This window comes from Mus caroli, chromosome 9, assembly GCF_900094665.2.
Source record: "Mus caroli chromosome 9, CAROLI_EIJ_v1.1, whole genome shotgun sequence".
Classification (NCBI taxonomy): Eukaryota; Metazoa; Chordata; class Mammalia; order Rodentia; family Muridae; genus Mus; species Mus caroli.
In genome coordinates this window covers 94138696-94163926 of record NC_034578.1, presented here as the reverse complement: position 1 = coordinate 94163926, position 25231 = coordinate 94138696, and the positions used below count along the sequence as shown (strand labels likewise).

Here is a 25231-nt window from a genome sequence, read left to right as displayed (position 1 = left end):
TTCCTGCTCAGGTTGTAAAGATACCTGCTGCCAAGTTTCACCTGAGTTCCATCTCTGGGTCGAAAGAGAGCGGCGACTCTCCCAGGCTATCCTCCGACCTCCACATACAAGTTCATGCGCATGCACACACAAACAAAATTAATTTTAAAAAATTCTTTAAAAAGTTCAATCCCACATCTGTAATCAGAGGGCAGAAAGCGGATTGCAGCGTGTTTGAGGTCAAGACTGCAGAGACTGTCTCTAAGAGGGGAGCGGGGCGGGGCATATAGCTCATTCCGTACAGTGCTTGCCTTGCTTGCACAAAGATTTTATTAGTTTTAAAACGCTTCCGTGGCGCCGTGCCTCCACCCAGACTACATTTCCCAGAATGCTGCACAAAAACCTCTCGAGCCGGAAGTTGTTCTATCGATTCCGGCGCAAAGAGCGTCTGGTAATCATGGCTGCAGTCAGAACTCCGTTGTCGCTGTGGAGGTTCCAATTGGGCTCTCGGCGAGCACGGCGGGTCTGTACTCGGGTCACAGCCCAGCGCCACCCCGATGCTCTGCTCGCGACGCGGCCCCAGCCCTTCGAGGTGGGGCAGCCTCGCCGCCCGCTCAGCTCCGAGGCCGGTGAGTGACCGCCAGAACTCTGCTGAGTGCCCGGGAAACTTAGAGCTTGCTCTAACGAGTGAAAACGGCACGGCAGCTTGTCAGACTGCGTGCGGCTTCCGTCCGTCCGTCCGTCCTTGCAGAGTTTACCTAAGCCTGCTTGCCTGCCTGCCTTCCTTCCTTCCTACCTATCTTCACTCAGCCACTAGTACTTGCATGCCGCCCCTTGCAAAGCATTACACTACACTAGCTTGGGGCATGCTTGTAAGGTTGACCTGGACTCTGTTATCCCTGTGGCGATTGGCAGAGCATGGTGATCCGGGCTACGACGGGGGTCGGGGGGAAGCACCTAGCTGCCTTTCAAACTACTTCGGGCGCATAGGGATGAATCCCAGGGAAAATACGGTCGGTCAACGCTGCCACCAGGCTAACCATGCTAAGGTGAAAATAAGCATTCTGAACAAGAGGACACCATAATAAGCAGAGGTATAGAGAAGAAACTGAACGCTGGTATTTTGGGGGGACGTATTTTGGACTTAGGATTGATAATGTCTAAGTAAGTGTCCAGGTTTTGGTGGTAAGCAGTTGAATGGAGACTCGTGACAAGCTAGAGAACATTAGTGGTAGAAACAGTTTATGTGGTTGAATTTTGAGTTTGGATTGAGTTCAGTAAATGAAAATTAAAAAACGGGAAAGGAGGCGGAATCTTGTTTGTTTTGTGTTGAAGTTGAGATGTCTTTGTTATTCCAGGTTCAGTATACAGTTAGATACAAATTGAGGAGCATCGGAGTAAAAAACGATCGCTAGAGTTGAGCAGGCGCGTGAGCTTGTCTTAAGACAGTGTAGTGCTGAGCATGTATATAGTTACTGGAGCTTGTGGGTGACCATGAGAATAAACACAGGATTTTGGTCTTCCAAGAACGTTCTCGTTAGTTTTGTGTCAACTTGACACAAGCTAGAGTTATCTGAATGGAAAGAAACGCCTCCATAAGATCCAGCTGTAGGACATTTTCTTACTTAGTGTTTGAGGTGGGAGGGCCCAGTCCATTGTGGGTAGTGCAATGCCCGGGCTGGTGGTGGTCCTGGATTCTATAAGAAACCAGGGGAAGCAAGCCAGTAAGCAGCACCCCTCCATGGCCTCTGCATCAGCTTCTGCCTCTGGGCAACTTGTGTTTGTGTCCCGACTTCCTTCAATGATAGACGACTACACTGGAAGTGTAAGCCAAACCCTTTCCTCCCCAGCTTGCTTATGGCCATGGTGACTCATTGCAGTAATAGAAACCCTAACTAGGACAGAGACTGAATCTCTCAGTGTCGGACACAGTCAAACCATGTGAGTTTTAAATGTGAAAGTTTTAAATCATCTTGCTTGCGTTTTTAAGCAGATCACTCTCAAGGAATCTCTTTGTAGGAATGGTTTGTAGTGAGGTCAGGAAAGAGTCAGAGAAGCCAAGGTAAGGAGCAAGCATGGCTTTGACTAAAGTAATGGCAGTGGGAGGTAGATCTAAAAAGAGACGATTACCTAGTATTCGTTTTTTGTAAAAGTGGGATAACTGTCATATTGCTTTATAGGGTTGCTGTGAAAGCTGAATATTCTGAGCATGGTGTGTATTGAGCTCAGTAAGCACTGCACAGTAAATCTCCTATGTGTTAATAATGGTCAGTCCTATCATTTTACCTGCCTTTTTTTTTTTCTTTTTTCTTTTTTTGGCTCAGTGTGTTGGGTATGGAATAAGTCAGGAATCATTTTAAGACTCTGTACTGAATGAATGATAGACTGCGCTGTGATGGAGAATAGTAGGGACTGCAGGGATGAGACAAGAAAAGGTCGCAGGGATGTTATGGTCTGGTAGTACTGGCGTACAGGTGAGATGTCCATCGGGAAGTGGGTGGAGATGACCTTGGGTAGAGATTGGGATTTTAGAGTCTGGCAGATGGATGTAATTAAAGCCATAGACAGCTAGAAAAGTACCCAGTGGGACTATGAATAAGGAGGGAAGGAGCTCGGCCAGGATCCTGCAAGGCACTAGTATCTATGACTGATGGCTAAGAGGAACCCAGGAACACAAGGCCTTTTACTTTTCCAGTGGAAAGTGTTAATGAATTATCTTTAATATAAATATTAGCAATAAATTAATCCAGTGATTGTATTTCTTTACCTTAATGCTAGTCCCCAGTAACCACACAAAGAAACCAAAATTTATTTAAAATTGCACCTCAGTAGCCAAGCAGTTAAATGATCTACCTATGCCTTCTATGTGAATCTGGCTACCTCCCATCCCTTGATACTTGCGTATTACTATTGACCTGGCTCTTTGGGCTTCATGTGTGTTTCTGTGATCTCTCTGTACCCCTTCCTCATGACGCCAATTCCTCCATCTTCCTGGCCGATCTGAATCTTGCATCTTGCTTTCTCCCTCTCTCTTTCCTTTGGCTGGCAGAAGTACCACATCCCACCCTATTGTCTTCTGCTCAGCCATTGGGTGGTCAGCATTTATTGACAAGGCACAGAATAAATGGTAAGAACTGTTTACACAAACCTGAGCCAGGAGACTCTTGGTATAAGCATTACAATGCTGGTCAAGATTGAAACAAGGTATGAGGGCAGAAATATCAGTATATGAATAACCCAAGGGTAAACTTTACACAGTGGCCAAAAAAAACATTTTTTGCCTAAACATTGCCTAAAGGAAAGAGAATAAAAAGTGAGTGAAAGGAAGAGGGAAAGTGTGTGAGCTGGAGCTGGGCATAGCTGGGAAGTAATTGAGGCTCAAGAGCCAGGTGAACCTTGCTAAACCCTCGTTCCTAATAGTTAGTTTTCTTTGGGTTAGCATTGGCACTCCCATTCGTAAAATTGGGAGGTTAGGACCTGTTTTGTGGGTGTGTGTCTGGCTTCTAGGAAGCCAATCTGAGGGTCAAAGTGTAGCTTACAGGTAGTGCTGTGTGCCAGGTCCTCCGTTCTGTTTCCGCCACCTCCAAAATAACAACCAAAAAGAGGAGACAGGTCAGTGATTGTCACCTTTAGTTTTCATGGTGCTCACTGTAGTAGACCATCTTCTTGGCAGACCGTGCGTGTCATGGTGAATGTTCAGGAAATTTTAAGCATTGAATAATGAAAGGATTCCATAGATATTAGCATCGTGGAGTTTCGAAGCATATTCTCGACAGATGGTTTTTATGGTTCACTTTCCATCTAGAGACATCTTGGCTGGCCATTGTGGGCAGCTTCTTACTACTGGAATCTATGTTACAGAGTCTGGTAGCTCAGAAGTCAAGAAACCTACTTTTATGGATGAGGAGGTCCAGAGGATCCTCACCAAGATTACAGGCCTGGACTTGCAGAAGACTTTCAGGCCCGCCATACAACCACTGAAGCCACCAACCTATAAGTTAATGACACAGGCACAGTTGGAAGAGGTATGTCAACTCAAGTATTGGTAGAACTCCACTGTAGATCTCAGTGCTGTTCCTCCATAGGCATGGGTGAGGGGCGAAGGAGGCTTATTGCTGAGGAAAGATGTGTGAGTAGGCAGGCGGAGAGGAGCAAGGGGTGTGGCCATAGTTGAGCACACTGGGGTCAAGTCTAGGTGTCTAGCCTGAACCTTCTCCCTGCCCCACATCAGTCTGTCCATCTTTCATCTTGCCTGCTCCAGCTTCCTCCTGGAAAAACTTCTGTTTCTCCTCAGCAGCCTTGGAGCTGAAGGGTTGGTGAGGTTAGAAATCTCTTCCAGGTGCCAGAGTCTCCAGCCCTCTGTGGAGTATACTCTGCTGTGTGAATCTGTGAGACACTGGCCTGCTTCTTTCTGACTCAGTGTCCAGCAGCATTAGAAAAGGGAAACTTACCCTCTCTCCTCCCAGAGCTCACCACTGTAAATACTGTGCTTGGGACCGGAGGCTTTGGAGCTCAGTTCCGACACCAGTGCAGCTCCTAGCACTGTACCTTCTGTGTAACTCCTGCTTTCACTCAAATAGCAATGATAATAACAGCACCTGGCTCGTGTAGGTCTGAGGCATCCAGTGAACCCAGCACATTTGGTTTCCTTTGTTTTATGTGTTTGGGTGTTTTCCCTGTATGTATGTATGTATGTATGTATGTGCACCATGTGCATGCCCGGTACCCATGGAAGTCAGAAGAGGGCATGGCACCCCTGGAACTGGAGTTACATGTGGTTGTGAGCCACCATGTAGGTGTTGGGAACCAAACCCAGATCCTTGCATGAGCAGTCAGCGCTCTTCACAGCTGAGCCATCACTTCAGCACCTGTTTGGCATATTTAATGGCTGGCTCATAGTGAACACTGAATGAATGCAGGCTTTGTGTAAGAGTCTCTTGCAGCATGTCTACAACATTCCTTTGCTGCTTAGAGAGTGGGTAAGTGTGTTCTTTGTCACACCACAGCAAAGGCTAGGTCCTCAAGTCCAGGTTTGAGTTTTTCACTCACAGATTCATGGCTGCAGCTTCTCTTCTTTGTAGTTATTAGCATTTTTGATGAGTGTGTGCTTTTATCAAATGTTTCTTTTGGGCATTATGACTTAAGAGGTATTTTATTTCTCTAGGCTACTAGACTGGCAGTTGAGGCAGCTAAAGAACGATTAAAGATGCCACCAGTTCTGGAAGAACGAAAACCAATAAATGACGTATTAGCTGAGGATAAGATCTTGGAAGGAACAGAAACAAACAAATATGTGTTTACTGATATATCATATAGCATACCACATCGGGTGAGTGCATACCAGACTGCAGAGTAAACTTTGAGATACCATATCGGGTGAGTGTATACCAGACTGCAGAGTAAACTTTGAGATACCACATCGGGTGAGTGTATACCAGACTGCAGAGTAAACTTTGAGATACCACATCGGGTGAGTGCACACCAGACTGCAGAGTAAACTTTGAAATACCACATGGAGATGGGTCTGAGGGATGACTGACGTCCCTCTCTCTGAAGCTTCCAAAGCGGAGTGCCTCTAGAGAAGCAAGAAATGCTGGCAAGTCTGCGTCGTGCTGTCACAGACTGTGGCCTCAGTGTATTACAGATTGATAACAGAAAGACACTGCTAACTTGACAAAGCTGGTGTCATTTTGAAGAGGGAGCCTAAATTGATAAAATGTCCCCACCAGATTGGCCTGTGGGCAAGTCTGTGCTGCCTTTTTCTGTTTGAAGATTGATGTGAGAGGATCCAGCTCACTTGGGGTGGTGCCATGCCTGGGCTGGTGGTTCTGGGTGCTATAAAGCAGGCTGAGAAAGCCATGAGGAACAAACCCGTAAGGAGCACTCCCTGATGGTCTCTGTTTCAGTTTCTGCTTCCAGGCTCCCACCCTGACGTCTTTCAGTGATGGATTGTGTGTGACTTGCGAGTTGTGTCCTTCTTCAGCCTGTTCCCTGAGCCCTGTGCCCTGGAGGGCTGTGGTATAGATGTTCCATTGAGCAAGGCAGAGTGGTTTATCTTTGTCTGTCTGTCTGTCTTTCCTTCTTTTTTTACTTTTGTTTTTCAAGGTAGAGTCTCACTATATAGCCCTGGCTGTCCTAGAACTCTCTGTAGACCAGGCTGTCCTTGACTCAGGGATCTGTCTGCCTCTTGTTTCCCAAGTGCTGGGATCAATAATGCAAGAAATCCAAACTTCCCAGTGGATTTTTTTACTTTTTAGTAAAAACCATTGGAAGTTTCATGGATAGTTTTCAGACATTTCTGTTTCCACTGTAGTCTCTTTGATTACCAATTTAAGAGAGCACTGTGTCATCTAAAAACAGCAGCTTTTTATTTGAACCTTATAAGTGAAGGATAGGAGTGATTTGTAGTTGGGCCCTCAGAATGCATTAAAGTGCTACTGAGTGCTGACGTTAGAAAAGTGGCCCCTCCTCCATCTGGTCTTACACAATTGTGGATAGAAGTCAGGATTTTAGGAATTTAGCTATCTTTATCTGTGGCCCAGCTTGTGGCCACATTGCATGCAGTCAGGAAGCAGAGGGACGAATGCTGGAGCTTGCTCACCTTTCCCTTCATATGCAGTCCAGGACTCAACTCATGGAATGATGCTGCCCACATTAGCGTAGGGCTGCCTGTCTCAACCGAATCTAGACAGTGCTCTCTCGCATACACACAGATCGTCTCCAAAGTGATTCTATATCCTGCCACGTTGATGGTATTTGCTATCACATAAGCTAAATAGAAGTCTTCACAACTTACTTACCTCTGGTTGTTTTCTGTTTCAGGAACGTTTTATTGTTGTTAGAGAACCAAGTGGCACACTACGCAAAGCTTCATGGGAAGAACGGGACAGAGTGATACAAATTTATTTCCCTAAAGAAGGTCGTAGAGTTTTGCCACCAGTAATTTTCAAAGATGAAAATCTTAAGGTACAGTGAATTAAATTCCATTTCCATGAAGATCATCTGTTGAAGCAGTCGACTCTGGCACTGCTGGCAATTTCAAAAAGGTGAACACAGGCACTAATGTAGCAGTAACTTAATGAGGGTTCTCATGCAGTTGGTTTAGTTGGGGTTTGACTCCAAGTGTGGCATTTACAAAGCCTGTGCCGTTTCCATATGCTTTTTAAATTTTTATTTATTTATTTTTTGTTTTGTTTTGTTTTGTTTGAGTCGGGGTCTCACTATATAGCTTTGACTGTCTTGGAACTATGTAGACCAGGCTGGCACTGAACTCACAAAAATCTGCCTGCCTTCTGCCTGTCCTGCCTCCTGCCTCCTGCTTCCCTCTGCCCAAATGCTGGGATTGAAGGCCTGCACCACAATGTCCAGCTCCCTCTGTGCTCTTGATAGGCACGCAGGTGGCTTGTAGGCCTGCCAGGCTGTCAGGACAGATGGAAGCTTTCATGTTGTCAGCTGACTCCCATTTTACTCTGTGGTTTTAGACCATGTACAGCCAAGACCGGCATGCTGATGTCCTCAATCTCTGTGTTGCCCAGTTCGAGCCAGATTCTACTGAGTATATCAAGGTGAGTGTATTTAATAGTTCCCAAAATGTGATTTAAATGATTTTGCAAAAGGTTTTTAATGTAGCACTTGAATTCTACTACAGGCTTTGATGCAGGTTATAGAAGAGGGAATTACCTTGAAAGTTACTGAGTGTCAATACATGTTTTATGTGTTCAGACGCCTCTAGGAATGAGGGAAGCAGGGCTTGTAGCGGGGACTGGCTGGCTCCTAGTTGCACTGCTGTTAAGAGTGGTTGGTTTAAGACTCAGATGATGACAAAGCCTTCTCTCCTTTCCATTCACCTTGTAGGAACAGTTAGTAATCCAATAGAATTTGTCCAAGTGCAACGTGTGTCTTATAGCTCAGTAAGGATGTGTTCCGAGAGCCTGGCTGTGTGTGGGCAGTGTTATTGTGGGTAACATAGCTGATGCTAAGACAGAGGACTGAGTGGGCATAAAAGCCTGCACTCCAGCAGTGAAGTACAGTAATAGGACGATATGCAGACTCTTGTCACCTCTGCCTAAAATGTTAGGTGTTGAGAGCACTCTCAGAAAAGGCTTCCTAGGTGCCTTGAAAGGGGTTCTTGAGGTGCAAGGGACAGTGTGAGAGAGGGGACTTTGGTGAGTAGAGATGTTTCAGAAGACAGACTAAGCGGTAGGTAGAAAAAAGCCAAGTAAGCTTGAGATGTCTTTGTACATACAGTGCATATGCAGGGTTATGGGTCAAGGTGGATGGGCTGAACAAGTGTGACTGCAGTACTAGGTGTGAGATTCTCTCTTCATCTTTAAAACTTCATCAGTTTTAAAGCCTTTTGGACAGGGCTGGGAGAGGGCTCAGTAGGTAAAGTGCTTGCTATGCAAGCCTGAACACCTGAGTTCAGATTCCTAACACCCATGTGAAAGCCAGGATAGTTGGCACATATCTGACTGCAGTGTTGGAGGGGGCATGGACTAGGGGGATCCTGGTGACCTTGTTGGCTACACACTCATAGGAAGGTGTATACACAAAAGGCTGATACTCCAGTAGGGAAGGCACAGATTTGCTGTTTCCTATGTGTGGGTCAGAGGACAAGCTTGGGTTCTTTGGGTAGTTTGCTTTGTTTGATGCAGGGTCTCATGGGCCTGGAACATTGCTCAGTTGGCTAGGCTAGATGGCCAGTGAACTTCCAGGGATCCGTCTTGTCACCATTGGGAATACAAGCATGCCCAACACACATGGCTTTTATGTGGGTTCTGGGGATCATACTCGGGTCTTGTGCTTATGAGGCAAGGGCTTTACTGAGGTGAGCAAGGCTAGGGAGGCACCATGTGATGCCACCCACTTTTCATTTTTCTGTGTATTTTCTGTGAATAGGTTCATCATCAGACCTATGAAGATATAGACAGACATGGAAAATATGAGCTTTTACGTTCAACAAGACACTTTGGTGGAATGGCTTGGTATTTTGTAAATAAAAAAAAGATTGATGGCTTGCTTATTGATCAGATCCAGAGAGACTTGTAAGTACGAATGATCTGAATAACTAATCATTTATTGCCCAACAGTAAAGTCAGTATTTTTGCAATGGCAGTGTATTGTCCAGTGATAGGAAGTTTTCAGTTATTTCCATTTGGATTTTTTCTCTAGCATAGTTCTTCTAGTCTTTGCTTTTGAGTTACATATCAGAGCTAGATTGTTAGAAAAAATATATGACTTTGGATCTTAATAGTAGACTGAGATTTTTTTTTTCAGCCTTACTTTCCAGTGTTCCTGAGTATTGGTGGGTTTTCTAGGCACTCAAGGATATTACAGGGGAATTGTAAATGTAAGACCTGGTGGGCACTTATTTCCTAGCAGAACTACTCTACCCATAGGACTTCCCTGTTAACATGTTTAACTTGGGAAAATAACTTTTCTTTGATGGCCCTTGTTTTTTTGAAAAGCTTCTAAGGTTTCCATAAAGTTATTTTCAAAGTGTGAAAGAGTGTATTTTTGGCATCAAGTTGATGTGCTCTCAAGTTGCTAGCTGAAAATAACATAAACATAATTCATCATACTGTGCTGTGAAGATTTTACATTCTTACAAATTAAATTCTGCCTGGGTATGGTGGTACATGGGGGCTTAAATGGGAGGATCTTTTGAATTTGAGGCCAGCCTGGTCTACTTAGTCAGGCCCTGTCTAAAAACAAAAATAAACGGATAGTTGGTATTTTTAGTTAAGGAAGTTTGTTGATGCTGTTGTTTATTAAAAATTACCATTTTGTAAAAATGACTTTAAGTACATTGTAGTTAATAGACTACTGTATAGTATAAAATAACTATACTAGTAAACTTAAAGGCTCATGACTTGTTTATTGCTTTGGTTAGGAACAAAACTCTGTATTTCTGAGTTATGCATATAGTTTGAGGTAAAACTGGAAAGAAAATAGCTTTTTACATTTAGGCGAAAAAATCCAAAATCTCAGGGGAAGGAATCATCATGGTTGCTATGAGAAGTTAACTTTCCCCAAAGCCCTTGCTAGATTATTAAGATTGAGTAAGATGAGGTATCAGTAGTCATTCCATCCTCAGGCTGCAGAAGTACCTCACTTGCAATCTGAATGTCACTCAAAGATTATACTCATATTACCCAAGATGCTTCATTGCTTTTCACCAGGACAGCCTTCCTAGTGATAATTCCTGGGAGGCTTGCTTCATCAGCATGTACTGTGCGATCCAGTTCAGAAGGCAGCAGAATTCCCAATTAGAAGTGCTCTGCCTTTCTGTATTATGTGACCTATGAACTGTCTCCTTAAGCTCCCCAAATGCAGACAGCCCTGCACTTAGTGTAAGGATATAATAGCTCTGGACACTGAAGCTATGGGATGTGGTAATACGCAGTATTCTCCTATTACTCCTTATTATGTAAAAGTTAACATCTGCAGTGGTTCATGCCTGCCAGGAAGAGCTTAGACATAATTCTGAAGTGTAGAAACCCATAGAGCCATTATGCCCAAGTTTTAAAGGGAATTATTTTTCATCTTGTATCGGGAAGAGACATCTTGTTACTGCCTTTTTGAACTAGAGTAAGCATGACAGACGAGTGCCCCAGAAAAGCTTGTACAGTTTGAGCAGCTGGTTCCTTCTCAGCGTTTCACTAGGTCAGCATGGTCTCAGGTGTTCTGTGTACCCTGTACTCTCCCAGCACGGCTGTGTAGGAAGTGGATGGTCAGAGAGAGACAACTTTGGCATAGCACTGCAGTATGGTGTCCTTACCCCTATCTCCCCAACTGGAAGCCAGGAGCTAAATGTACACAGCAAAGCCTCAAACTGTGAACACAGGGGTTATTTTTATGTCCTCCCCAGCCCTCAGCTTTGAGGGACAAGTATTTAGGAGGTGTGGACTATGTGGGAAGATTGTTTTGGGGACAGCTAAGAGTTTGCATGTTGATAGAAACTGTTTAGAAATAATCTCAGAAGTATAAAGCAGAATTTGTATCCTGAGTTGGATCAACTTACTTCATGTTGACCAAGCTGCCTGGTCCGGAAATCCTTGCCACTAGGAATTGTTTCTATGGAAAGGGATGTTCCATCTCCCAAAGAACACAGCCATATTCTCATAAAGTGGGCCTTGTCTTACCTGCCCCATAGGTCAGGACAAGAGGACAGCTTTGTAGACTTGGTTCTCTCTCCTTCCACCTTCATGTGCGTTCCATGGTGGAACCCAGGTCATCAGGCTTGTGCATCAAGTGCTTGTACGCACTGAGCCACCCCCCTGGCCCTTCAAGTGCTTTGGAATTACAGACCTACCTTCTCCCTCACCAGAGTTAAGTCTGAAATGTAATTTAGCTTAGAATTGGCAAATGCTTTTACAAGGTTGTGAAACTAGTGAAACACTTTGCTAATGCTAGGCTTTTCCACTCTCAGGGTTGATGATGCCACCAGCCTGGTCCAGCTGTACCACATGCTCCATCCAGATGGCCAGTCAGCTCAAGAGGCCAAAGAGCAGGCTGCTGAGGGAGTCGACTTAATTAAGGTAGAGTCCTTTTGTCAGTTTTGTGGTGATGATTGAGTGGGTCATATTTAATGATACATCGTTGTGAATATGGAAGAGTTTAGGCTTGAAAACATGTGAATGAAAACTCCAATTTTTCGTGTTTCCTGTACTAGTGACATGTGGGGAATCATGTAGCCCTCTAGATGGTGTAGTAGCCAAGCTGGCAGCTGTAGATGACAGGTTCAGACAGTGGGAAGGAGTGGTCAGTCCCACAGGTACTGAACAGCCTCCCACCCTTAGTGTGGGCACATGCATCAGGGACAGGTGGGTGTCAGGAAACCGTGGTTGTATGATCGTTTTTAAACTGCACACCTCTCAAGCCATGGGGGTCCCCAGACACATCTTCAGCACTAGGTTAAGATGCTATCTTCACTGAAATTTTCTGTATTGGTTCCTAAGGATAGAAGTGACAGGTGAGCCGGGCATGGTGGCACGCCTTTAATCCCAGCACTTGGGAGGCAGAGGCCGGCAGATTTCTGAGTTCGAGGCCAACTTGGTCTACAGAGTGAGTTCCAGGACAGCCAGGGCTACACGGAGAAACCCTGTCACAAATAAAGAAGGAAGGAAGGAAGGAAGGAAGGAAGGAAGGAAGGAAGGGGTGATAGGTGATGTCCTAAGAGGAGCACAAACTGGTACTCACCATGACTTTCTGTGCTAAACCAGGGAGAACAGTATGCTTTTGAAGATTTTTTTAAGACATGAACTCAGGAAGTCAACGTTTTTTTTTTTTAATGAAAAGTAAGCTTGCTAGCTCTCATTCTCTCTAGTTTCTCTATAATGGTTTTCATTTTGATCTAGGGTAGGTACAATGTCAGGGTCTTAATCTTTACTGATAGTTTATTGCAGCTGTTGGATAAGGTTCTTCTGTCCACATACACCATCTCGTCTACTCAGGGAGATATCTGTGACACTGAAGACCTTACTGGAAATTGTGTTCCTACTACAAAAATGGTTATGACATCTTAAAACTGACTTTATACACTTAATAGCCTGTTGTTTTAGATTCCAGAACTTGTTTGTTTTTTCTATTTTCATAGGTCTTCGCAAAAACAGAAGCACAGAGAGGAGCATATATAGAATTAGCACTTCAAACTTATCAAGAAATAGTTACCAGCCATTCCGCAGCATCCTGAGAACAGTTAAAAACACATTTCATAGTAATGCCCTTCCATTTTGGTAATGCTAAGCTGAACATTTAAAAATCTTGGGATTAAAAGGTACTTTCTGGCTTAAAGTTTTCTGTAATTCGTTTTTTTCTGCTTTTTAAATTCTCAAAGTATTTGTTACCCTACTCAATTTCTAGGTGGCATGGGGATGGCTGACATTTATATGTGAGTGCCAGGTTATGAATTTCTCTTTTTATATTAATGCAGATAAGAAACAAAAACAGAACCCACTGCCTCAATACCAAAGAGTCCGACAGGTAATGTTGAGAGCCCAGCTGGACAAGGCAGGACAGATGCTCAGCAGCCAAGCTATGATACAAGGTCAGAACAAGGTTTTGAAAAATGCCCTTAGTTATTCAAGGAAAGGGTGAAGCTGATCCCCGAGTGAGATGTTCTTGCTCAGCCATCTAAAACTCAATGGCCATTTTCATTAGGAAGGAAACTCAAGAGTTTTTCACTAATTCAAAAGATTTTATGAGGGGTGGTCTAATAACAATATGAAAAAAGCAAGTTTCTGTTTCAGTTACCAAGGAGAACACAGTAACTTAACCGCTGCCCATCAACTCCTCTGAAGATGAAGTGGCTATCCTTGTTTACATATGCAAATCAAGGATTTCCATAGTTCTGGTCAGGATGGTGATTGATTTGAAAATGCCATAATAATCTCTTACTGCAGTAAATGGCAAACTTTAGTCATCCAGAATATCTTCATCCAGATAAATGTCTGTTGTGTCGATATCCTCTAATTCCAAGTTATCCAAATCAACTTCTAGTTCTAGTAAACTCTGCAGGGAAAGGAAGAGGGAGAGGTAAATGTTACACAGTACTTACAGGGTTACCCAGTCCACAGTTCACGGCCAGAACCAAATCTCCTTCCTCCTGACACGAGCAGCAGCATCCTACTTTGAAGCCTTCTCTCTGAACTCGGATGCCAAAGACATCTCAACCTCAGAGGCCTGTTCCTGACATGGGACATGGGGCAGAGGATGGCTGACCCACCTTTTCTTCTTTGTGGGTAGTTTGGGAGGCCATGATAACTGGGCTAGAAGCAGGTTTTCCATCAGGTTCCTAAAAAATAAGAGGTAAATATGAAGCCAAAGGAATGGCCCAGAGATGTAACTATTCCCCATGCAGAGGGAGCTTGGGATTAGGAAGTGGCAGGTAGTGCTTAAATCAACAATGTCAGTCATTCTGTCACACGCAGTTCTCTACAGACCTGCTGGGCTGTGGGTCTTGAGGGCTGAAAGCCTTTTGCCTCTTCCATAACATTTCTCTCTTCATTTGGCTATCAGAATAAAACAGTAAAATGAAATATTCTGAAATCAAAAATTATGCCCAAATCTCAGACATTAATTAGCTCTTAGTAATGTATGCAGCACATTTCAAACCTGGATTTGTGAATGTATGTTAGCCTGGTACTCTGCTACTCACCGTGACAAGAGGGTACTGCTTGGCTGGCCACAAATCCGCATGTGTCTCCTTTACCCATTCTTCAACAACAAAGGCTTCTTTTAATCCAGGGAAAAGATTTTCATACTCTGTAGGATCAGCAAGGGATTCTGCTGCTTTCTGGTTGACTTTTGAAAGATTCTCCCTCCACAGTTTCACTACCCTAATATTAAAGACATCACAGAACCAAACAGATGAAGAATGTGGGCCCTGTTTTAGTTGAAATATTTCTCTCTAAACTAAATCCATACCTTGAGACCTGACTGGGTAAGTAAGTTCGGGCCAGGAAGGCAGCTTCTGGGAGTCTTCCTGTTCTGATCAAGAGCTCTAGGCAAGCATCAAGCCTACAGAGTAAAGCGGAGATACTGTTAGAGAAATGAACAGTAATAGCAGATAAAGCTGAAAGTGTGAACCTGTTGCAGAGGCAAAATCCTCCAGTGCCCCTGCCCCTTGCACATTCACTTCTGTTGCTAAGCCCTTTGTCTCAATGTTGAACAAAACCAGTGGACTTTGTGAGTGTGAGGCACAACAGTGTTCATGACTGCTTTCAGCTTATTTGAATAACTCTGAGTTTTATGACAGGTCTGGAAGTGCAGCTCAGTAACGAACACTTGTCTAGTGTGCACTAATCCCTGGAGTTCGGTTCTTTAGCATACCTTAATAAAATGTTTGACAGTGAGGTCTAGGATGTTTGGCACATAGAGAAAGATTAATAATACTTTTGTGTTTATTTCTAAAAGGCAAACTGATGTCCATATGACATAGCTCACATTAACTCTGCTAGACTTAAAAATTCATGATGTTTTCTGAGTTGAGCTCAAACAGTAAATAGCATTTCCATCCTCCTATCCTTGCACATAGCAGGTCAGAACTGCCTGGTGCAGACAGTCCTCTGCCTGCCATTAGGTACCAACTGGAGAAGAGCAGCCTCCTATCATTCAGTAAAATGGTCTAGGAGTAAGTAACTGGTGGGCTCTCTGATTGAACCACACATCTAATTAACAACTCAAGCATAAAGATAGAGATCAAGTTACCGGAGCACCTTGCTGAAGGCTAGTGCCACCAAGGTAGGTAGCACTGTTCTCTGGCTGCCCCCACTATTCAACAGCAGTCAGCCATCGCCAGCTGTCCCCAGGATTTGTGTACCATAGCCTCTCAAGCAGCATCCTCACAGTCAGTGGAGAAACCCTGCTTACTACTCCTTAAAAGTGTTTTAGACCTTGAGATAATACTTACTTGCCCTGTAAAAAATAGCTCATGAATGCCACGTTATTTTTGCCGTCTCTCTCCGCACCTTCTGCCAGCTTGTTCACCATACTGGCATTTCCAGAGGCAGTGGCCAAGAGCAGCAGACCACCATAATCCTGGGCATGGTGCAGACACTCCTGGGCTAGGCTGAACTGACATTTACTAATGGCGAGTTCAGCAAGTTGTTTCCACTTCTGCTCCGACTATAAGAATTTAAGATAAAACATTTTTGGAAATAGCATTTCAACTTTCAACATTATCCTGTTATGTTGAATATCACTGTGATAACAATTAGGAGATATTTATATAAGACATAAATGTAATTTTTGAGTTGTGCTTGGTAAATTGGCTCTGTCAGTCAAAGGAAGACATGATAAAAATGTGTAATGAGGAAATGAAAATCACATGAATAAAAGTAATTCAAATGATACTTGAATAATTAACTCATTTTCATTTTTTACTTACACAGTGAAACTGAATCTAAAACCATGTAAATGGAATTAAAATGTCATTAGACTACAATTATTTTAACAAGTAAATTAGTAACACTTTTTAGGAAGAGTAGAAAATTACATCCTTAAATATTTAATGAATGTGGTCATTTGTAGCTTCTCAGAAATCAAATAAAATGCACATTTAAATGATCTTGACAGCTAATTTTTGTACAGTCTAAAATTAATTTACTCATGAATGCTGTACTTAACCCATAATTTCCAGTACATATATATACAAAGATCTACAAAATGTTAGATCTCTTGTTTAAAATCAGTGTCTCTCACCAATATGGCAAATTGTTGGTATCTCTACACCCTTGAGACCCAGACCAGACAGAAAGACTTTTTAAACAGAGTATAGAACTTAGAGTACCCTGAATTTAATCCAGTAAATTTACCCAAAGATTAACAATGCACCTTTAAAAAGACCAAAGATACAACAGCTTCACTAAAATGAGTCACTGGTAATAATGTTACAGCAATAGCAACACCCAAGTACCATCCAACCCTTCCCTGGGTTTAGAAAAGTCTTGGATTAGAACATACCTCTGCTTCCACTGCTAACTGGTAAGCAATTTTCAACTCTCCAAGTTGAAGAGCAAGCTCAAAACGATGTTCAGGATCTGTGGATACTGTAAGTGCTTGCTGCTTGAAGCCCTATACATTTTTTAAAAAAGAAAATGTGTGACTTAGACATTCAGAAGAATGTACACATATAGTATGCACATAACAAATTATTTCTCAAAAGACCTTACAGACAAGAAGACCCCAATAGCCATCTATTTCAGAGGACCAAATGGAATCTAACCCCAAGTAACCAGATACCCACTAGCATCCATGCACATGCTACCAACAATGCAAAATGGGAGCCATTTTTAGCAAACCAAGTTTGCATTTCCATTACTTCTTCAAAATGTCTGCTTTGCACAATTTTATACTTAGGTCTTTAAGATCATCTTCTAACAAAAGATGGTACAACAGGAATAAATATGTAAATTTAAAAGACTTCTGGGAGAGCTGGGGTATGGGTCAAAACTAAAGAATGGATATACTTTATATAGTTTAGGTTTTAATTAAATACAAAATAAAATGTTATTGCACGGGGGGCATATGGCACAGGTAAATTTAGCTGCTGGAAAGCTTAGAAGTGAGCCTTAGGTGTCATGTAGTCCAAGACTCATCTTATAGAGGTTAATGACAGAAATGAGACTAGAGTGGGAAGCCAAAGGTAAACCTTCCAGCTTTCTCTCATCTGTAGATCATCTAGCCTGTAACTCGGGTTCAGTCACTGAGGGGCTCTCATCAGTTAGGCTTTACTCTGGTCTTGGATTCAGCCTATCAATATCCCTCCCTTGTGCTCTATTAGGGCATAAAGCCTTAGGACAGGCTTTTAAATCTACTACTGTAGTTACAAAGTTAACTTCTGTGAGAAAAAAACATTGATGGGCAAGTTTTCCAACTCTGGGAATGTGGCAGCCAGAGGGAAACTCTGGTGGCTTACTTCTCAGCACACTGAAGTAAAATGCTTTGTGTAGAGTGGTCAGGACAGAGAAGCCGGACAACTTTCAGAGTTCATCTAATTATGTCATCATGTTGCTGGAAATGTGCCACTCTGCTTCCCCCATCTACCCATGGTGCAGTGTAAACACTGGTTCTAAATAATCTAAGTTACTGATTTTCTTCACTAGCACTGACAGCAGAAAACCCCAGAGCGAACAGCAGATTTTTGAAACTGGTCAGGTAGGGGTAGAGCAGGACAGAGGAAGAGGGCGACATGTCCTTACTTTTGCTCTATTTCCAATCTACACTAAGATGACACTAAAGGTAATTTTTGTGTTTGGGGGGCATAAACTCCTAAGGATATACTACAAAAGGAGAGGAAATATGAATGAACAGATTATTAAAGAGAACTTTTGCTTTAAGATTTTTGTGTATGAATGTTTGCCATACATGTATGAATGTGCCTGATGCCTACAGAAGCCAGAAAAGGAAACTGAATTCCCTTGGAACTGCAGTTTCAGGCAATTGTAAGCAGGTAAGTAGTTCACTGGAACCAAACTTAAGCCCCCTGTAAAAGTTGTACCCTTCCTGTGATATCCACACACAAGAGTCCCATTTTATAGGCTTCACTTCACATGAAATGCCTAAAGCTGAAAATGAAGAATCAGTGTATTGCTACATCCTCAGGCATGAAAACAGAAAATACTTCTGGAAAATAGGAAGGGGTCAGGAAAGAACATCTGGTTTACATTGTAGAACCTACTTTATATGCTGTGAATATATAACTGGAGTTGGCACATTGATAACAGTAAGTTTTATTAAGGGAGCTTTACCACATGTTAAAACAAGATAATAATAGGAAAAATAAGTCTAGCTTAGGGTTTGTTTTGTTTGTTTGTTTGTTTGTTGTTTTAGAGACACTACCTCTGACTCCCCAGTACTGGAATTAAAGGTGTGCTAGAAATAAAAATGTCAAGAACCTTAAAGGGGAATGTAAGAAAAGTGATAAAATCAGCTCCAACACTGACAGGCACTGAGGTTCCTAAGCCTAAAGAAGTAAGAGTCCAAGCCAGATGTGCTGTGTGCTGCCAACCTCATTTGATCAGTGGTAAGAAGTAAGAGATGACATTCTACAACCTGTATCAACATACTGTCAAATGCTACTTTTAAAAAGACGGAGAGAGGAGAGGGAGGAAAGCAGGCAGGCAAAGCTTCTCACCTGCTTTTCCAAGAAGTGTGCAACTCTGGTCCTCTGTTCTTTGGGGATGGTCGGGAGGACCTTATCCGCCATGCTGAAATCCCTCCGCATGACAGCAGTCTGGTATTCCAGGACTGAAACCAACAGGGAGTAGCTAACAATATTCAATTCCTTATCCCCCAGATAAAGTCTATTGTCTTTTGGAATATAGCCCAGAAGATACATTGTCCTGAAAGAGAAAGAGAAAGAGAAACTAACTCAGAAGCCCAAATCTACAGTTACACCACCACACAAACACACACACCCTTCTTGCTCAAATTCTTACACATTTAATGGATGTGATTTTGGTTACCATCAGAAAATCTACTAAAACTAATGGGGGGAGATTACCCCATCACTGTTACACAAGTCAGCATTTGGTTCATAAAGCACTTTCAAATTAAGGTTGCTTTAGACAAAAGCAAAATGACACTCAGTACCTGTCCAGGTGGGCGATGGTGACTATCTCTCCTCCCACGTAATAGTTTAATCTGTTCACAGAACTTGTGTAAATGAAGCAGTCACCTACCCACAGCCCAGTTTTCACAATTTCCTGAATTTCACCAAGAACCTATAAAAAAGAAAACAGACTATTGCAATCTTAGTCAATACCAGAAATCTGAACAACAAGCTAGATAAGATGAGAGTGGTAAGGAATGCAAAGTAAAATCCAATTTCGAGAACATTCTTCCTAAGAATTTTTGTCTTTACTTAAAAAATAATTTTCAATGAATATTTACAGTATGAAATCTCACTGTTGAGTCATTAACATAACTAAAAAATATCAATCTAAACTGCAACACATGAAACTGGAATGTTAAGTATCTCCAAGTCCTTAAGGACATCTAAACAGTAGATGGTTTGATTTTCCTATTTCAGAGCTCATTTGAATCATTCTAGCTCAACAGTCTTAGACATTTCCTTGGTGAAGGATAGCAAAGCAAGCCTGCAGATTTTCTAAAAGTCAGGGCACATATTTATTTTAAACATACAGTGGTTATTTGAATAGATATGGACCCCATAAACTCATGTGTTGGCCCATGGGGAGTGGCATTATTAGGTATGGCCTTGTTAGAGGAAGTGTGTCACTGGAGGTGGGGCTTTGAGGTAATATATATATGTTAAAGCTCTGCCCAGTGTGAAACACAGTAGTGTCTCCTGGCTGCCTCTGGATCAAGATATAGGTCTCTTGGCTCCTCCAAGTCCAAGTACCATGTCTGCCTGTGGGATGCCATGCTTCCCATCATGATAATGGACTGAACCTCTGAAACTATAAGCCAACCCCAATATATGTTCTTTATAAGAGTGCCCTTGGTCATGGTGTCTCTTCACAGCAATGAAACCCTAAGACACATAATTTCAAATTCTGTTTTTGCCAAAATTTTACATATTATCAGAACTTACAGTCGCTCTACCCAAACCTAATTTACACAGAACTATTAGAATCAGTTTAGTCTGTTTAAAGAATATAAAATACTATAAACAAAGCCTAGGCTGGACTCAGACCTCACCTCAAAGGTGTCTTCAATGCCCTAAGCTGGACTCACTCACTCACCTCAAAGGCATCTTCAATGCCATCTTCAGTAACTCCCTCATGTGTTTCCTGTGCAGCCAAGACTTTTTCTGACAGATATTTAAGAATAAAAAATGACTCCTCGGTGGCGATACAGACCAGCTCTCCAGAATCAGACCAGAAGATCTGCAACCCGACAGACAGACAGATGACTGATCACCTTCCTGAGCAGCCACCCCAAAATGTATTCACTTTGTTCACTACAGGATCAGTCTTACAACAAGGTAGTCATTGTGTACTTAGCATTGATACACCGTACTTCTATATGCACTTGGGAAGGTGGACAGCACAGAACTGTTGTGGAACACCAATGGGAAAGAGGATTCTATCATTCAGGTGGGGTGGGCTGCTCTCTGTTCTCTAAAACAGTATTTCTTATTTCTTTTCTCCACACACATATGTGCACTTATACATAAAGAAAAAACAATAATACCACAAGCGGGCACCTTTGGTGGGCCATGGCCCTAGTCCCTCTAGACAGACTCGCGACCATAACAAGGTGAGATGCTTTCTAATGGCAACCAGCAGCTCTAAGTTTGCTACTAGAGTTCTGACCATCATCACATGAAGTATGAAAAGGCTTTTCCACATCAATAATTCCCCAATTTCTGTCTTCAATGTGTTTACTTTGTTAAAGACATTTAAAATATGAGTTTTGGAGTTTATACTTGTATTCTATACTTCTACAGTCAATGATTACTGTCTGCTTCTAATGCACAGATGATATCCTGAGCACTTCTTAGGTAAATAGCACGGTGTTCAGCACAGTGGGACCAGTACAACAGTGTGCAAACAGCCATTCTTGACATGAGGGACTCAGACATTTCAACGATGAACCTCCCAAAAGTAACCATAGAGGAGAAACTCACGTGCTTGGGCTGAATTTCAATTCTGCGGATGAGTTCAGTATTCTCCCAGTCATAGAAGGCTAAGCCATTTACAGACCTGACTCCCAGCAAGAAGCCCCCATAGATACCTTAAAAAGGACACAGGAAGAGTCCACTTGAATGTTTTGAGACATTACAAAGATCCTCAAGATGCAACATAAATAAACAGCACTTACTTTCAGCTCCAAAATCGGGTTTAAATGATTTTTTTTCCTTAAAGTTTTTAAATATCTTTACAACACTGTTGCTTTCTCTTATTGCATACCTGAGGGACAGGGGAAACAACATATTAAACACTAAGCCATAATTCCAATAAATGTTAGAAATATCTTCAAATACTCTAATAAAATATTATTGAAAAATAAAAATATATCTCCATTTGAAAATTCACTTAGTTTTGTCCCAAGACATAGTGAAAATGTTGCAATTAGACAAATAATGAGTTTCGTGCTGTATGCTATGCAAATTATGAAAGCTTAGAAACCATTGTAGAAACTAGAAATGGCACTGATATCCAAAAGGTGAATGCTAAAATGGTGATACATCCATTCAATGGAATACTACTCGGCACACAAAACAATTCCTTATTGATAGAGGTAAAAACACAGATGATCTCAAAAGCCATATCCAAGAATGCATGCCTATAGTGCTCCATTCATATAAAACTATCAAGAAGTCTAAAGAAAGTCTGACCTATACAGTAACAGAAAAATCAGTATTTGCCTGGGCCTGGGGAATGAGCTGATTGGGGTAGGGATAATCTGACTGTGTTGGTGACTACGAACTGTAAACATGTAAAGAATTAATGTGACTTGTGCTTTAAATTAGAACATTTTATGAATATTCTGAATGCAGACTGAAATAGGTTAAGAATGAGCAGTAGGGGACATGCAGAAATTGAATTTTTAAAAAGATGCATTAAAATTCTCATCAAAGTGACCTGGCATAAGCAGCACCTCCCAACTAGTTTATAAAGGGCAACCACCCCTCGGAGGCCATGTCTGGGAGGGCCAAGCATCACATCATGTCACAGGCCCCATCAAGGACATCAGTCTTGAATCCTCAGTCGAATGGATTTATCACATCCACCTGAGAGGCAGCATGGTAATTCAGACAGGGCAAGGGCACTTTATACTCTCCAAGTGCTTCAACAAAGCAGCTGTGCTGGGACTATCTTTTACCAGGGAAAAACATCAACCACATTGGCATCAACACCCTATTTGCAATCAGGACAAACCGGGCATCATGCATCTTACTCTGAAGAATCGTGGGCCCATGCAAACTCCTGGGCAGACCCGAAGCTCTTGTTCCTCAATGCCATTGCAGTGTAGATGATATACTCCCCATCTCCACATACCACAACAAACCTAGGAATGATGGAAGTCAGGGACAATGACATAGGTGTCAGGAAACTAATTCATATTTATGATAAAGTAATTCACTAACAGACGCTATGTTAGTCAGTTATTACAATTTAAAATGTTAGAGCTATATACTTCTTTGAATATGTTATGAATAAATATTCTAAGAAACAAAACCAAAAGCAACTATCAATCAGTGTGGAGTTACTGACAAAAACATAACTGCAGCGGCCTTCTCTCCTCACTCAGTCTCAGAGCCTGGAGATGAGGAGCAAGCACGGCTGGAGATGCAATGACTCCAACCATACGGCAATGCTTGCTGAGCACCAAGATGCGTACACCGTGCTCACAGCATCACACCGCAAGGAGGCACTGCCTTGCAGCACGATTACCTGTGCCCCAGTGCTCATCACTAAATGAACAAAAGACTGTATTCAACTGTTGGTTACTAAAATGAACAGGATCATTAACATTTAAGTAATGAATAAAAATAGAATGTTACATAGCCAAACATTTTCTCCCAGTAGACAAAATACCTCTCTTCAAATTCCATTTAGAACATAATGGCTGTTATTAGAGGGTATTCACAGGTAAAATTAAAACCTTACAGAAAAGATTTCTGAAGGTATTAAATACACAAATACACACAACACACATTGCCTTAAACTTTCATAAGATACTTAAAAATGATTACAGACATCAATGACTGAGTCTTAATACCATACTTTGTCATTTATGACATGCAGATACACTGTAAAATGATTTTTAAAGCTCTAGAGCCATGGTTCTTAACCTGTAGGTCACAGCCCCTCTAGGGGACTGACTGACCCTTTCACAGGGGGTGCATATAAGATATCTTGTATATCAGATATTTATATTACAATTCATAACAGTCACAAAATGACAGTTGTGAAATAGCAATGGAATAACGTGATGGCTGGAGGTCAGGATAACATGAGGAACTGACTGAGGTGTCCAAGCACTTAGGAAGGTGAAGAATCACTGCTCTAGAGGCTTGAGCATCAACTTACTATTTAGAGAAGTAAAAACTTCTCTCACATGATTACTACTATTTTATAAATCTTCAGGGAAAACAGAGTTGACAATTCAAACTATGAGTAAGAAACAGAAAAGTCACAATCCCAAACATTTTTAGAAGACATACTGGAGTTAGCCTTCCAGAAGAGCAGTAAGCAGTACACAGCACCTCCTAGGACGGCACCAGGTTCTAGACCCCCAAGGACACTAATCCAGGGTATCTTAAGAACAAGGAAACAACACTGTGTAACTGTGCCACCTGCATGCCAACTCTACCAAGTGAGCTGGCAGCTGCGGACTGTGGGCCGGGGCACAGTTCTGGGAGGCAGACTAGGGACATGCTGTCCATATGCACAGTTGCTCCACCACACACAAGCTCAGAGAGGGATGTCTCTGACAGCTTACCTCCCATTAGGATTGTGCTGAATGGTCTGTGGATATATTTCACAACTGCCCATGTCCTTTACTGCCAGTGGCAATCTTTCTCCATCTTTAATCTCAGTGTCACCCATTGCTTTCAGGTTGGCCTGCTGGACTTCTGAATGCTTGGCCCAGATTATCTTTCCATTGGCATCCATGGACATGGCAGGTTCCTCCCGACCAAGCTGCAACAATGACAAACAGCTTAGTGACTAAAAGGAAAACAAATACCAAGAACAGACCGATTTTCCCCTCACTGAGTCTTATTTCCTTCCTTCCTTTCCATCTTTTCCCTCCCTCCCTCCTTCCTTCCACAGTGAACTGTCTAATCTAATCTAGTCTCTTCTAACAACAGAAGTGCTAGTTTAACAAAACTGGTGACTTGGCAATGGCTTCGCCTATCTCCATCCATTTAAAGAAAGTACAGTTACCTTAACAATGATGCTTCCTTCATCATAGCCCAGAGCGACATTGTTGGACCCTCTCAGACTGGCCACACACCACACCCTCTCCATTCCGTAATTCAGCGTGCTCTCAAGCCGGTAGGTGCTAGAATGCCAGATTCGCACGGTTCCTAAAAATCAACAATGTGAACATTCCCTCTGGATATGAACATCCAAAATAAACTTAGGTGAATGAGCTACTAGAAGCCTTTCTATTTCAATACAAGTATTTTCTAGCAATTTTATGACATTTAGATCTCTAATTCTTTAGCTGATTTTATAAAACAACATATGCATGAAACAACAAAAACCTTGCAACTATGATAAAAGCAATCTACAGCAAACCAGTAGAAACATCAACGTAAATGACGAGAAGCTGGAAGCAATCCCACTAAAATCAGGGACAAGTCTGCCCACTTTCTCCCTACCTATTCAATATAGTATTTGAAGCCCTAGCCAAAGTAATTCGACAACAAAAGGAGGTCAAGGGGATACAAGTTGGAAAGGAAGAAGTCAAAATATCACTATTTGCAGATGATATGATAGTATATATAACTGACCCTAAAAATTCCACCAGAGAACTCCTAAACCTGATAAACAGCTTCAGTGAAGTAAAGTAGCTGGATATAAAATTAATTCAAACAAGTCAATGGCCTTCCTCTACACAAAGGATAAACAGGCTGAGAAAGAAATTAGAGAAACAACACCCTTCACAATAGTCACAAATAATATAAAATACCTTGGTGTGACTCTAACTAAAGAAGTGAAAGATCTGTATGATAAGAACTTCAAGTCTCTGAAGAAAGAAATTAAAGAAGATCTCAGAAGATGGAAAGATCTCCCATGCTCATGGATTGGNANNANNANNNTANNAA

The 25231-nt window shown here is 42.1% G+C and overlaps 2 protein-coding genes across 2 annotated transcripts in view; one reads left to right on the top strand and one right to left on the bottom strand.

Moving 5' to 3' along the window:
* The first annotated feature begins 407 nt into the window (after window positions 1-407).
* On the top strand, window positions 408-12774 carry Mrps22 (mitochondrial ribosomal protein S22). Its single transcript, XM_021171365.1, has 8 exons — window positions 408-608; window positions 3841-4004; window positions 5144-5308; window positions 6802-6945; window positions 7461-7544; window positions 8878-9023; window positions 11411-11519; window positions 12578-12774. The coding sequence occupies exons 1-8, from the start codon at window positions 437-439 to the stop codon at window positions 12671-12673; spliced, it is 1080 nt and encodes a 359-aa protein (XP_021027024.1). The 5' UTR covers window positions 408-436; the 3' UTR covers window positions 12674-12774.
* A 382-nt stretch (window positions 12775-13156) lies between these two features.
* The window catches only part of Copb2 (coatomer protein complex subunit beta 2), a 25019-nt gene continuing 12944 nt past the window's right edge, over window positions 13157-25231 (bottom strand). The window contains exons 8-22 of the mRNA XM_021171364.2: window positions 24345-24487; window positions 23899-24098; window positions 22351-22461; window positions 21271-21359; window positions 21077-21183; window positions 20190-20333; window positions 19075-19205; window positions 18617-18824; window positions 16444-16554; window positions 15392-15606; window positions 14407-14499; window positions 14138-14318; window positions 13923-13991; window positions 13706-13774; window positions 13157-13491 (exon numbers count right to left, since the gene is read on the bottom strand). Coding sequence (XP_021027023.1) covers window positions 13396-13491; window positions 13706-13774; window positions 13923-13991; window positions 14138-14318; window positions 14407-14499; window positions 15392-15606; window positions 16444-16554; window positions 18617-18824; window positions 19075-19205; window positions 20190-20333; window positions 21077-21183; window positions 21271-21359; window positions 22351-22461; window positions 23899-24098; window positions 24345-24487 — 1967 coding nt within the window. The 3' untranslated portion in view covers window positions 13157-13395. The remainder of the gene's footprint in view (window positions 13492-13705; window positions 13775-13922; window positions 13992-14137; window positions 14319-14406; window positions 14500-15391; window positions 15607-16443; window positions 16555-18616; window positions 18825-19074; window positions 19206-20189; window positions 20334-21076; window positions 21184-21270; window positions 21360-22350; window positions 22462-23898; window positions 24099-24344; window positions 24488-25231) is intronic.

What these genes read in the sequence shown, in the direction of transcription:
- Mrps22 (XM_021171365.1), top strand. Translation starts at nt 437, where the DNA reads ATGGCTGCAGTCAGAACTCCGTTGTCGCTGTGGAGGTTCCAATTGGGC. An exon ending in TCAAAGATGAAAATCTTAAG is followed by an intron (nt 6,946 to 7,460) that starts GTACAGTGAATT and finishes CTGTGGTTTTAG; the next exon opens with ACCATGTACAGCCAAGACCG. An exon ending in GATCAGATCCAGAGAGACTT is followed by an intron (nt 9,024 to 11,410) that starts GTAAGTACGAAT and finishes TTCCACTCTCAG; the next exon opens with GGTTGATGATGCCACCAGCC.